Here is a 14202-nt window from a genome sequence, read left to right on the forward strand (position 1 = left end):
CTCCAGCCTGGGTAACAAGAGCGAAACTCCGTCTCAAAATAAATAAATAAATAAATAAAATAACCTCTATTTGCTCACACCTGTAATCCCAGCACTTTGGGAGGCCGAGGCAGGTGGATCGCGAGGTCAAGAGATCGAGACCATCCTGGCCAACATGGTGAAACCCCATCTCTACTAAAAATACAAAAATTAGTTGGGCGTTTGGCACGCGCCTGTAGTCCCAGCTACTCAGGAGGTTGAGGCCGAAGAATTGCTTGAACCCAGGAGGCAGAGGTTGCAGCGAGCTGAGACTGCATCACTGTGCTCCAGCCAAGCGACAGAGTAAGACTCCGTCTCAAAATAAAATAAAATAAAATAACCTCTATTGGAAGTAATACCTGATAAAAACCAAATGCCACTTTTGTCTGTACTCCTGCCCTACATACTTAAAAGTCATCCAAAAATCTCTTTCAATGTGTTTTATGATGAATATTTTTCTCTCTGAATAATCTCTACAATTGAAACTTCTCTACATACATGCTGTTTTGTAAGGTGAGGTAAAATATGGCCTAAGATAACCATCCAACTTCCTTTTTCATAGAGAAATCTCTAAAAGCAGAAGGGGCTCAGGGAGAGTAAGGTTAAAAAGAAATAAAGCATTGTGGTCTTAGAACAGTCATCTTTGTTGAGTATTTTGGCTGACTGGTATAAATAACCTTGGCTCCCACCATTTGTTTAAAGGGACACCCCTTCCCAGTCACTGTTAAACTGCCAGAAGCAACAGCAGAATAACTGATGAATGGCATATGCACATTTATCTTTTTTTTTCTTCCCCTGGAGACGGAGTCTTGATTTGTCGTCAGGCTGGAGTGCAGTGGCATGATCTCAGCTTATTGCAATCTCCAAATCTTGGGTTCAAGTGATTCTCCCACTTCAGCCTCCTGAGTAGCTGGGATTACAGGTGCACAACACCACACTCAGCTAACTTTTATATTATTAGTAGGAACAGGGTTTCACCATGTTGGCCAGGACGGTCTTGATCTCCTGACCTTGTGATCTACCCATCTTGGCTTTCCAAAGTGCTGGGATCACAGGTCTGAGCCACCACGCCTGGCTCACATTTACCCTTTTTAAAAAAATTAAAGCGAGGCAGGAGAATTGCCTGAACCCAGGAGGCGGAGGTTGCGGTGAGCCGAGATAGCGCCACTGCACTCCAGCCTGGGTAACAAGAGTGAAACTCCGTCTCAAAAAAAAAAAAAAAAAAAATTAAAGCATCTGCTGGACTGTATAGTTTTGCTCTCCATAATGAATATTAAAGAGCATCATTGAAAAATAAAGCTTTTCTAACTGGATTAAAACACATGAATGTGAACTATGGTAACTAAAGAACAGAGATCACATGAAAGGAAACTAGTCTTAGTAACTTAGCAATGGAGTGAAAGCCACAGGGGGGATTAGCGACACAAAGGCTGATGAAGGCAAACAGTGAATGTTATGTTCCTGAAGAATATTAAAGGATATGAAAAAGCACCATGCGTTTTTAGGTGAAAAAGGCAAATGAAGATTGAGTATGTAAGTAAAATCACAGCTGGAAACTTTAAAAAATGTTTTACACATATACATTTTATGTCTGAAAGAATATGTACCAAAAGTTAACTGTGGTTGTATCTGGGTGGTACAATTATTCAGAATTTAAATTATTTTCCTTTAGAGTTTTTAGAAAATTCCATAAAAATTTGTATTACTACTTTTACAATCAGAAAAAAATATTTATCAAGGACTTAGAGCCTCTACATTTCCCCGCTGGCTACAGAGCAACATATTTTTCATACATTCAGGCAGAGCAATATTTAACTCAACAAGGGTCCCTAGTCCAAACAGAAATGGTACTAAACTGTACTGTGAATTACATATTTACAGTTACTGTTATTTGAAATGCAACACAAAGTAAACTTTACATTTAGACTTCTCTAGGCCTTGAAAAGTAAGCTCAATAAGATAAACATCGGATCCAAAATAGTACAAATATTTCTTCATAATCTAGTGTTTTACTGGGGTAAAATCATTCCACCAACAAACTGAACTAATGCTGATATATCTGTTTAGTAGACAGAAAAGAAGCTAAGGCTGTAACAAAAGATGCTAAACACAAGTGAAATGATGGGGCTTACATGACCATTTTAGTTTAGGCTGGGTTATGAAATTTATCTCCCTTCCCATTAATTGGCCCCTTCAAAGTCTCAGATGCCAGTAAGGCTGGTATTCCTGTACTTAAGAATCAGAAGCATACAAGGCACGGTGGCTCAAACCTGTAGTCCCAGCACTTCAAGAGGCCAAGGCAGGAGGATTGCTGAAGCCCAGGAGTTCAAGACCAGCCTGGGCAACACAGAGATACTTCATCTCTACAAAATTTTTAAAATTAGCCAGGTGTGCTGGTGCATGCCTGTAGTTCCAGCTACCCTGAAGGCTGAGGCAAGAGGACCACTGAGTAAGTTGTGATCATACCACTGCACTCTAGCCTGGAAAGAGCAGAAACTGTCTCAAAAAAAAAAAAAAAAAAAAAAAAAAAGAACTAGAGGCAAAAAACTGGTCACACTGTACATAACAGAAGCAAATAAATAAAGCCAATTACACCAGAGATATTAAAAGCTGCTATGTATATATGTATATGTTTCTATGTGAATATATAACATCTTCAAACTTTGATGATGACCATTTGTGTCTTAAACAGTCATAAATGAACTTTCAGAATGCTAGTCACTAAAATTTCAGAATGTCACTGTCAGCACAGGGGAAAGGATAGGGAAAAACATTTGAAAAGCACTCCCATCCTCCTACTCTGGAAGTACCTCTTTGAAAAATCACCATTTTGTACATGATCATAATTCTTATTTCTGAATGTCATTTTTATTTGCTATATACTATAATTCTTTCAATGATCATCTTACTCTCCTGTGATGCTGCAGGCTGCACAACAGGACTACACATTCCACGTTTTCTGGAATTTGCAGCAGTACTTAACCATGTGTGGTTAATATATCCTGACTGACTAGTACCAGTAAAGTGGCGTTAGGAAAAACTAAATGCAGAATAATTTGCTTCAACTATCTAAATCCTAAGTAGTATAACTAGAAGGGGCCTTTAAAAATAAATTTGTCTGGTTCTCTATTTTAAGATGAAATACTAAAGTCAACAGAAAGTTAATTTGTAGCAGTTATCCCAGCATTCTTGACTCCTTGATCCACAGTTAGTATCTTTCTACTCTACACTCTCTTCAGATACCAACGTTTAGTTTCATTTTTCTCTTTCATCCATTGGCCAATAAAACAAATCTTCCATCTTATGCTATCATATTTTTACTTTTGAAAATTCAAAGAATTATGCTTTAAAATGTAATTTCCTGTAACTTCTTGGTTTTCTACTATTATAAGAAATAAATTCCATCTTAAAATACAAACAAATCAGTTTTTATTCTCATAAAGTTGTTTAATTTCTTCCCACTTATAATGACAACAAATTCTTTAAGAGATAAGCTACTGAAAACTAAACACTTCAGCTTTACTTCTGGATGCCTGAAGCAAATTCTAGCATATTTTAAGAAATAACAGTATAATTTTCCAGTTGTTTCCACACTGTCATCCAGGAGTTCTCTGGAAATATGATTTGCTCAGCATTTCAACTCTAAAAAAAAACCATGAAGAAGGATCTAAGAGCACAAAACTAAACAGGAATGATGCAATGGAGGAATACAGAAGGAAGGACCATATGGTGGATATGGTACCGACAGGACTTACAGGAGAAGAGTTTGCTTTTAAATTAATATTATATTACAGAGCTTAGCCTCGATTCTTTTCTTAAAAGGAGGTCTTCATACACTATTTAATAATGCAAAGCTCAAAATGTTAAGCTATTTCTGAGATTTTCCTGAATTTTTTTACTTGATTGTTTTAGCCACCTCACTCAATATTGACTTAGTAGCTCAAACTGACAAAATCAATAATCATTAGGACTCTAAATTTAATGATTAAAAATCTTCAGGGCTGGATGTGGTGGCTCATACCTATAATCTCACCACTTTGGAATGCCAAGGTAGACAGATCACTTAAGGCCAGGAGTTTGAGACCAGCCTGGCCAACATGGCAAAACCCCTTCTCTACTAAAAATACAAAAATAAGCCAGGTGTGGTAGTGCAAGCCTGTGATTCCAGCTATTCCGGAAGCTGAGGCATGAGAATCACCTGAACCCGGGAGGCCGGAGTTGTAGTGAGCAGAGATTGTATCACTGCACTCCAGCTTGGGTGACATGGCATGACTCTTGTCTCAAAAAAATAAAATAAATCCTCCATTAACTCTGGGTTATATGTAGCAAAATCTCTAAAAACAGCACAAATTAAACAACTTCTGATCTTCAATTAGCAGCCTCAGTTTAAAACAATGGTTGTAAAAATTTCAACCCACTTACTCATATAGAGTCGAACATTTTTGTTTTGGGTTAATGTCCCAAAGCTTCTTATTGCGGACAACATATTCATTACTGTGTTGGTCATAGAGAGCTTCAAATTCTTCTACGTCTTGTCGAAGATGGTCAGGCACTGCAAATGGGCCTGCAGAATCTGAATTTCGATTGCTGGTAAATAACAACAAAAAACACCCAATTTTGTGAATGATAAATCTTTTATTATTTAGCCAGAAGAATGTTTAACTGAAATAAACACAATAATGGCAATATATATATATATATATATATATATATATATATATATACACACACATCACCGGAAAACTTAAGTGTAGAAAAGTTACCCTTCCACAGTTATAGTCAAGCAGTATCATATCCGACATTCTAAGTAATCACTTTCAATTAATTAGTCTTGCTCCAAGAGCAAAATTCTTAAAACTCCATATTTTTTTAAAATGTTGCATTCATTTTAACTTGTTAAATGATTGAAAGACAAATAAAGATTTTATTATAACTGCTATTAAGTTAAAGTGAGACTGAGACTGGTAAATGGTACTAAAAAAAGTGTTTTTAAATATAAGAAGTTAGCAATCTAAAATTATGTAGTAGTTTGAGTGTGAGCTCTAAGACCAGGCTGCAGCTCTGCTATTTATAAGCTTTGTGTTCTTGGGCAAGTTGCTCTGTACTATGCCTCAGTGTTTCCTTTTCTGTACCTCGTAGGCAGGATCAGTGCATTAAATGAGTTTATATACGTAAACCCCCTAAAACAATGCCTGATATGTAAGAGTTAATCTCAGTAAAGGCTATGTTATGTTCTGAGCGTTTGTGTTCTTGCAAAACTCTATGTTGAAGCCTAATCACCAATGAGATGGTGTTAGGATGTGGATTCTTTGGGAGGTAATTAGGTTCTGTCCCATGAATGGGATTAGTGCCCTTATAAATGAGGCTCCAGAAAGTTGCCTTGTCCTTCCAGCATGAGAAAACACAGCTAGAAGGCACCATCTATGAACCAGAAAGCAGGCCCTCACCACACACTGAATCAGTCAGTAGCTTGATCTTGGACTTCCCAGCCTCCAGAACCATGAGAAATAAATTTCTGTTTGTAAGCCTCCCAGTTTATGGTATATTGTTATAGCAGCCAAAACTGACTCAGACAGACTATGATTTTAACTTAAAACAATCACCCTACTTAAGGAATCCATGAAAATGACTATGTAAATTTTTAACAGTTCTGACAGCTCCTTTAAGAAATGTGAAAAAAAAAACCCATTTTTGGTTCATAAAGGAATATGTTATAAAACAGTTACTGCTACTTACTAGTTTTATTCCTTAAATATTTGTTTCTTGAAAACTGTTTCAACATCCAAATGGCAATGAAAATCACTAATATATAAGGTGAAACCATATCATACACAGCTCCCAAAACAGCTTCCTCTCTATTACAGCAAAAATGCACTATTAACAGGACATTCTCTTCATTGACTATTTTCAAAAAAAAATCTCTAGACATTTTTCTAGGATTTTCCCACAGAGCCTTGCACAAGGTAAGTTCTGAATATGGACTTAGTGAATGAATGTCACCAGTCTTGTGACTTTAACACAGTTTGAATGAATTCTTAATGCCTACTGGCCATTTATGTAAATTTAATCAAGACAGAATTACATCAGGTTGTCAGATGCACAGCTTTAGAAAGGAAGTTATGGAAATAAAACACAAGTTTATATACATTAAACTAACACAATTTATTAAGTAAAGAAATTTAAGTTAAAATGAGGCAAAAACTTCAAAATTATACTTACTTATGGTCTTCGCTCGAAGTGATGATCTCATTATTTGAAGTTACTGAAGTTGTTCCAGACCCAACTAACATAGGCTGGTTTAAAAGAAAAATGACAATGATTTTCTACCTTAAAATTGCATTAAAGTAAAAAAAAAAAAAAAATTAAAATTGATGAATGCTTATATAAGCATACATACAAACTGCTAATATATAAGATCTATCCAAATTTTCTTATAAACAGGAACACATAGTAATAAACGTTTCAACAGCCAAAAATAAGCTCAAATTAACATTTAGAGTAGTTTCCAATGCTCCAAAAAAAAACTTTAAATGTCACTCAGTTTAAACTCCCATTTTATCTAAACTAAATACATATAGTCAAAGATAAAAATAAAAGTTACATTGGAACTCCTCAGCTGTTCTCATCCTTTCAAGACTTGCCACTCTCTCACACCCCTTCCCTCTTTTTGCTCCCCACATACACAAGAGCCATGAAGAACCCACCATGAGATTTAAAAATTATGCCCTACTCTGGCACAGTGGCTCACGCCTCTAAGGCCAAGGTGGGCAGATCGCTTTAGCACAGGAGTTCTAGACCAGCCTGGGCAATATAGCAAAACCGCATCTCTACAAAAAATACAAAAAATTAGGTGGGTATGGTGGTATGCACCTGTAATCCTAGCTATTCGGGAGGTTGAGGTGGGAGGATCACTTGTGCCTGGGAATTTGAGGCTGCTGTGAACCGTCACTGCACCACCATTCTCTAGCCTGGGTGACAGAAGGAGATCCTATCCGAAAAATAAAAATAAAAATACCCTACTTATCTCATGGGCTTGCAGGAGAACCTTCGGTGAGAGGAAGAAAGGGATTCTATCAAGATTAGTATTGATCACTTTTAGTTTAAATAAGTTATCATTTATGAGACTTATTTATTTTGGGGGACATTATGACAATTTTTTTTTTTACTCAGAAATAGCTAAAAAATAAAAAGGACAACAAAGAATACAAGTCTCAAGACTCCTATTATATAAAAAGAACCTGGAATTTCTTCAATATGTAGAAGACTGCCAAAACATCTTTAACGGCTTGAAAGTCATTCTCTATAAAATATTTCAAAACAAAAAAAAAAAAAAAAAAAAAAAATTTCAAAACATCCCAAGAATTAGTTAATTCTAATTTATATGTCCAACTAACTATTTTGGAGAATTTAGACAAAAATTAATACAGAAAATACTCCATACCTTTGAATCCTTTGGCTTCTTTTTCTTGCCTTTGTTTTTCACCTTGGTAGAACTAAACTGAAAAATGAGGGGAATAAATCAGTGAACACTCAAATAACAGCATTATGAAGCTCAACATAAAGAAACCATATTGGTTTTCATAGACTAGTCATAAGTTAAATGTATATAAAATGTTTAACAAAAATAACACTACAGTGTATCAGCCCAAGTACTATGATTTATAATAGAAAATAAGCAAAAATTTAATAATACCTAATGTTATAACTAAAATTAAATTGTTCCAACATTCTTGTTTTCCACAGGGTTGGAATGTTATTTTAAGTAATTAACCAGACTTTTAAGTAATTCCAGTCATACGCTATAATCGTATTATTAATATGTTTCGTTTACTAAGCCAAACTAGACATTCTGCACCTGCCAGACACTGGGGCACAAACAGTGAATGAAGACGCCGTCAGCTCCTTGCAGAATATGTCAGCTGTGTTTCCCTGCTTAGCCTGGCAGTATTTTGATGGAGCAGATTAAGACAAAAGTTCATATAGATAGCTAATTTGCTCCTGATAATAAGTAAACAGGTATCTTTCTCTTTGAAAACTGCCACAATGCTATGCTTTTCTCTATTTAATCACTTTCCTAAAACTGAAGAATTTCTGAAAAAAGAATAAAAGGCAACTGCAAACCACTGAGGAAGACAACACTGGAACTGTTTGAACTTAAATTCAATTAAGAGACACTCGAAACGAAGTCCCTTTGTCTTCCTTCTACAGCAAAACATTAAAACTTTAATTATTAAAGATAACTTTTCATTTTTATGCCAGGAGATGAAGAACTCTTCCTTAATTAGAATGTTAATGTTTACCAGCTCTGAAACTTTATGGAAATTGTCTAATTTAAGCCTCAGAGTTTGCTGATTATTGCTCCAATTCCAGGAGGAAGACCAGCAATGACTTTCTAATGAAACAGTACACACTACTGAATGTCCTTTTAATGTGGTTCTTGAATACTGCCTGTGATGTCAATAAACAATGGCCTGGGTCCCCCTCTAGTCCTTGGTTTAACACAAATTAGAACGACTGAGTAACTTACCGGTGCTTCACCACTGTCTTGTTTCCTTAACACAGTACAGCGGCTGTCTGTAGGAATATACAGATGGTTTCGTGAGGGAACTAAATATTTACATTTCCATACAATACACCAAAGCCTTTAAAACTACTCCTGATAGTACTGGCATCTACCATGCTCTATTCCTTACTTGGCTTTGACACAAGTGTAGTTTAGAAACCAAGGGCAAAAGCTCTGACTAAATGGGAAACCAACTACAAAGACCATAAAACTTCAACCCGATTCAGCAGAGTTTGAGTGCCTTCTCGGTGCCATCTACTGGGAATACAGATGAGACGCACAAAACAGTCCCTGCTATCGGTGAACTCCTGTTCTACTGTCAGAAAGAGAGACAGACAAACACCTGTAACCCAGTGTGCTAAGTACCACACGCAACACAAGGCAACAAAGCTCACAGAGGACTCAAGTCTGCCGTCTGCACGGGAGGCCCATGGGCGAAACAAGGGGGACTCTGAGGAGAAAGGGACATTTAAGTTACTCTTGAAATGAATGAGCAAAGGGATCCGGCATGGCTCGGGGAACCAGACGAGCAAACAGGAGGCAGGAAGGCACAGGGCAGCTTTGGGCACAGTCAGAAGCGGGGTGTGTGCTTAGAGAGAGAGGATGAACCCAGACCCCAGACAGACGATGTGAACTTAATTTGGAAGTAAAACTAATGTTTCCCAAATCGAATAGTTAACAGAATCAGACAGATGTTCTACAAGAGTCACTAACATAAGAGGAAGATAAAGAGTGGGAGGGTCTAGAGGAATGGAGACCAGTTTGGAGGCTACTACCGTAATGGTCTAACTATGGAAAGACAACCAAGGTCCTGGCCTTGGGAAGTGGGATGGACAGGAAAGGACAGATCAAAGACAAAGCTCATTTGGACGGATGACAAAGAAGTTATACTATTAATACAGAAAAGAAAGAATTGAGACTAATTACAGGGCTTCCTGCTTAAACACTAGATATACAATGTTAGTGACTGAGAGAAACTGAGGAAGAACAGGTCTCAGGATGTGACAGGTGGGTTCAATCATACTGCTTTCAGGGGCCCTTTGGCTGTCTCATAGAAATACCCTAGGGAATCATGCATGACAGAGGTGAGGGGAAAAGTCGGGGCTCTCAATTATTACTGCAGTGGTGATGCTGTCCATCTACAAGATCAGTGTATTTTGAAAAGTTTTAAGAAATATAACCATTCTTTTAAATAAAGAGATAAAACTGAAAATGTCTGGGATGAAGGCAGAAGGCTACTGGACTTGAGAATACATTGGGATTGCCAACAATTTGGTTAATGGCCTCTGACGTCATGACTAGAAACAGAGAAACAGTGGCAGCCGGAAGTGCTGTGTATTTTATGTAGGGAACACAAGTTAAAGAACAGGTGTCCGTTGAGAGGGAATTGCGTCCTTTTTAGTTGTCTTGTTTTGTGATCCAAATATGGATCAGGTTTTGTAAGTTCAGTCCCAGGACAGCTTTTATTACCATCAGCAGCAAACTGATGGCAATAAACTCAGGCTATCAAGTAGCATGTCACCGTCAGTCATGAAGCAGTATTCTGGAAAGACAAAGCCATCTGTATTTGAGTGTGCTCTTTTCTAAGAACTTTTGTTGTCAAAAGTAAGGTTTCTGCTTCCTTATGCTGCACTGGAAGTTTATCATCTGTGACACGATCATACAAAGCCAGATCTTTTAATGTACCCTTTAAAACAAACAGAATGACATTTAAAAGTCTAACTCCTAACAATACATAAAGGAGACTTCTGATTATGAGGGATTTGGGGATGATCATAACATGTTCATGTAGTATGAAAGGTAATAAATTATTATTAATTTAGAATTAGGAATATTAGAATTTTTAAGTAAAACAGGACTACACAGGTCACTGGCTCCAAATCATCTCATTTTAATGCGGAAATTAAGATATAAGAAAAGGGAAGGAATTAGCTGCTAGCTAGCTAGTTAGTCCACGCTGGACTCCATGCCATTACCTAAACAGGCACCCCAATTCCAAATAAGCCCTAATACCCAGCTTTCTAATTCTACTTTCACGTTCACAGCCCATCTGAGACTACCCCTGCACCACGGCTTTCCTCTCTCCCAGGGAGAAAGGAAATATTGGGTCCTTCCTCTGATGCCCTTGACACTTTCTCTGGCTCTCCCTTATTGAGCTTTCTACCATGTTACTGTCATTAGTGCATGTATCTTACTCTCTTTTCTAGAACACAAGGTCCTCGAGGGCAGAGACAAGTGTTAGCGTTTCTGAATTCCTTCTCAACATCTACCACTGGGCCCACAGGTTTTTAATGAACTAAACTAAGGAAGAAGCTGTGCCACAACTACTTTTCCTGATCACCAGTTCTAGGCTCTTCCCATTAAAACGTGCTATCCATTCTAGATTCTGCAAACATCACCTACTTCTGCAGGCCAATGTTTTCTAAAATGCTACAAATCAAACTGCTTGCTAACAGATTCTGTCAATGTGACATGCAGTCTTTCCCATGATGCCGTCAAAATATTGAAGACTGGAAGAACACTGTGTATTGTCAGCATAACATACCCACATTCGAGTATCTCTATAACTGATAAAGTAAAAAAGCTTCATGATATATAAAAAAAAATTGATATTGTTAATCACTAACTTCCCCACATAAACTGGTTGTATCATAATAATTTTCACTATTTATTATGTATTTAAATAACGTAGGTCCTTCAAAGATTTTTTTCCCCTTAAGATTAAATGTAAAGTAAATCTAAACTCAGTCAACATACCCATTATATCAAAGAACTCATCTAATGCACTATGCAATGCTGGGAACTTGTCTCTGTGTTCTTCCAGCAACCATATTAAACAACGGGCTTCCTTCAATGACGTTGGCTCATAGAAATAATCAAGTTTCTTTCCTTCAATAGAGGCTAGTTTATGACCATATTTCTCATTCCAGAGGAAAGTCATGATGCTAAAATCAAGCTGTTTAAGAGATGCTCCATAACGAGAAAAGAAAGGTCCTGTGGCATCTAAGCCTGTAATAAAAATAAAACTCAAATCAGAAGAGGAAGGAAATTATTCAGGTTCACATCTCTGAAAGCAACTGACTATAATTTGCTTATATTTTCAGCAAAAAATTCTGAATAGTTGAGAACAGATTCATTCAAGTTATTATGCATTTTAGAAACACCATTTAACATTGTTAGGCTAATTACAATAATTCTTATCTATTAGATTTGAATAATGTGGCCCAATGCCTTCTACTATCATAGTTACCTTTATTAGACCTAGGAGATGAAAGTATGGCATTAAATTCCTTTAAAAATATAATAATGAGGCCAGGCATGAGGGCTTAGGCCTGTAACCTCAACACTTTGGGAAGCCAAGGCTGGAAGCTCACTTGAGGCCAGGAGTTCAATACCAGCCCTGACAACATAGCAAGACCCCCATCTCTACAAAAATAAATAAATAAATAAATAAGCCAGGCATGGAGGTGAATGCCTGTAGTCCCACCTACTCGGGAAGCTGAGGTGGGAGCACTGTTTAAGCCCAGGAGTTCAAGGCTGCAGTAAGCTATGACAGCACCACTGCACTCCAGCCTGGGTGACCGGGCAAGAGTCTCTCTCTAAAAAAAAAAAAAAAAAAAAACCCAAACAATGTTTTCCCTAATTCATAATGACTTCCATTCCAATTAGTACAAACTTGCAAGATTTTGATTTTTTATATGGATTCCATAGTAACAAAACATCAACAATAATGCAAAATCTTCCCAAATGTATCTAAAAGAGGAAATGGGTAAACTTGTTCCCCAGTACCTACAATCACTGCTCCTTATTCCCCAAAATGTGGGTCCTTACCCTCCTCTACAAAATTCAAGGTAGTCAGTGTGCCTGCTTTTATCTCCACTCTCTAAATTAGAAAATAGGGTGACTGCAATCTCATACATACTCCTACTGAAGACAGTGAAGCCCCACTCCTGATGAACAGCCACCAAAAAGCAAAAAGGGGCTCTGTCCAATTTCTCCATCATGCCTCCAATACAAAATGGTCACTTCTTCTGAAGGCCTTACTTGACAAAGTCAACAAATGAAGCAGAGATTGCTCAGTTGAAATTACCCTAGGCTGCTTGCTTCCAGATTAAAGAGTCAGCTTGCAGAGATCACGTTGCAGGAAAATTAGGATCTTTGAACACCAGAATCAGGGACCATATAAGACACTCACGCAATAGTAGATTTACAAGAGCCCAATTAAGAAATAGCACATTCCCGTTCCTTATCCACGTCAGAGCTTGTACTCAATGCCGGGAATGCAGGCAGGCAGTGTTCACTATTGAAATGTCAAATTTCTCTCACTAGTGCTCTGCTATTTCTCTCTCTCCCTCCCTCCCTTCCTCTCTCTTTTCCTCCCTCCATCTTTTGTTGAACATATAAACTGATCTCTCTTACGTGAAATATGCGCATAAGTCCACCTTATAGATGTTTTATGAGAAGTAAAATTCCAAGTATTGAAAACTGCTTTACTTATGTAAGTGTGCATTTTACTTCAGGGCTGTAGTAACAGCCTTACTAATTCACATGCTTGAACTCATCTCACAACTTTAAATAAAAATTGCTACTTTAAAAAGTATACATATATCTTATTAAAATGATACCTTTAATCTTCAGAATAAACATGTTTATATCAAAAATGTTCACCCTTTCCTGCCAGCCAGCTGGAAGGCTTAAGTGCTATGTTTACTTGAATGAACAGTGGCTGGCAGTCTTGACCATGTAGCACAACTCAGGCAAACCTACTTCTCTAGAGCATCTCCTAAAGCATGTTAAATTAAGCAGTAACTTTATAATTTGCTTACTTGATATTCACTAGCGATAATCTTATCACTTAAAAGTAACTTTCCAGGACCACAAATCCATGAGGATCTATGCTCAAAGCAGAAATGTTCAGCTGTCTAACTATGCTAAGCTTGCTGCCATGTTACTTTGTTTCTTCTGGCAGAAACTGACCAGCATTTTCTCTGAAACCTTAAAATTCTAATAGCCCCATGTTGCTAAAAATTCAGGCAGGTGGGATGGCTAGCAGAGGCTTGGCAGGCCACTTTCTCTGGTCTGCTGCTAAAAGACCCTGCCTTTTTCCTGTGGCTCCCTTTAGTCTCTTACCTAACAGCGGCCAACTGAATAAATTGTTATGCTAGGCCAGTTGCTATCCAGTCATAAGATAAATAGTGCCCAAAGCATATTTACCTAGTATTACACAACAACTGCATCTGCAGCTGCCCTCCACAGTCCTGCATAGCCTTAGGCAAAGAGCCTGCTTTGGGGGAAGACAGCAGGGAATCTTGCTCACTCTTCCCTTCTCCCAGCCAAATTAGTAAAGTCAGAACAGAGTAACAGAGTTATATAAGACACTGATTTACCATAGCTCAGTCCAACCCTAGGATACGTTTCTCTTAATTTCTAGATAACAGATTTGCCTTAGGTGACCCTGAGCAATTAATCTCATCCACTCTTCCCTCTAAATTTTTCTTCAAAGAGTCTGAATTACAGATTTTTCTTCTCAACCCAGCTCCTGAGCAGAGGGCAGACTCCAGGATGTGTTATTCACTCATGGCTGTGCACCTGTGCTTAGTGTTCACACATCTACACATTTA

At 37.6% G+C, this 14202-nt stretch overlaps 1 protein-coding gene across 6 annotated transcripts in view; it reads right to left on the bottom strand.

The window, feature by feature from the left end:
• The window catches only part of TTC3 (tetratricopeptide repeat domain 3), a 126999-nt gene that overhangs the window by 38920 nt on the left and 73877 nt on the right, over positions 1-14202 (bottom strand). For all 6 annotated transcript variants that reach the window (XM_039480621.2, XM_010338275.3, XM_010338274.3 and 3 more), the window contains 5 exons: positions 11339-11590; positions 8546-8592; positions 7460-7516; positions 6238-6311; positions 4441-4605 (listed from right to left, as the gene is read on the bottom strand). In XM_039480621.2, coding sequence (XP_039336555.2) covers positions 4441-4605; positions 6238-6311; positions 7460-7516; positions 8546-8592; positions 11339-11590 — 595 coding nt within the window. The remainder of the gene's footprint in view (positions 1-4440; positions 4606-6237; positions 6312-7459; positions 7517-8545; positions 8593-11338; positions 11591-14202) is intronic.

This window comes from Saimiri boliviensis, chromosome 18 (assembly GCF_048565385.1).
Source record: "Saimiri boliviensis isolate mSaiBol1 chromosome 18, mSaiBol1.pri, whole genome shotgun sequence".
In the NCBI taxonomy this organism is placed as follows: Eukaryota; Metazoa; Chordata; class Mammalia; order Primates; family Cebidae; genus Saimiri; species Saimiri boliviensis.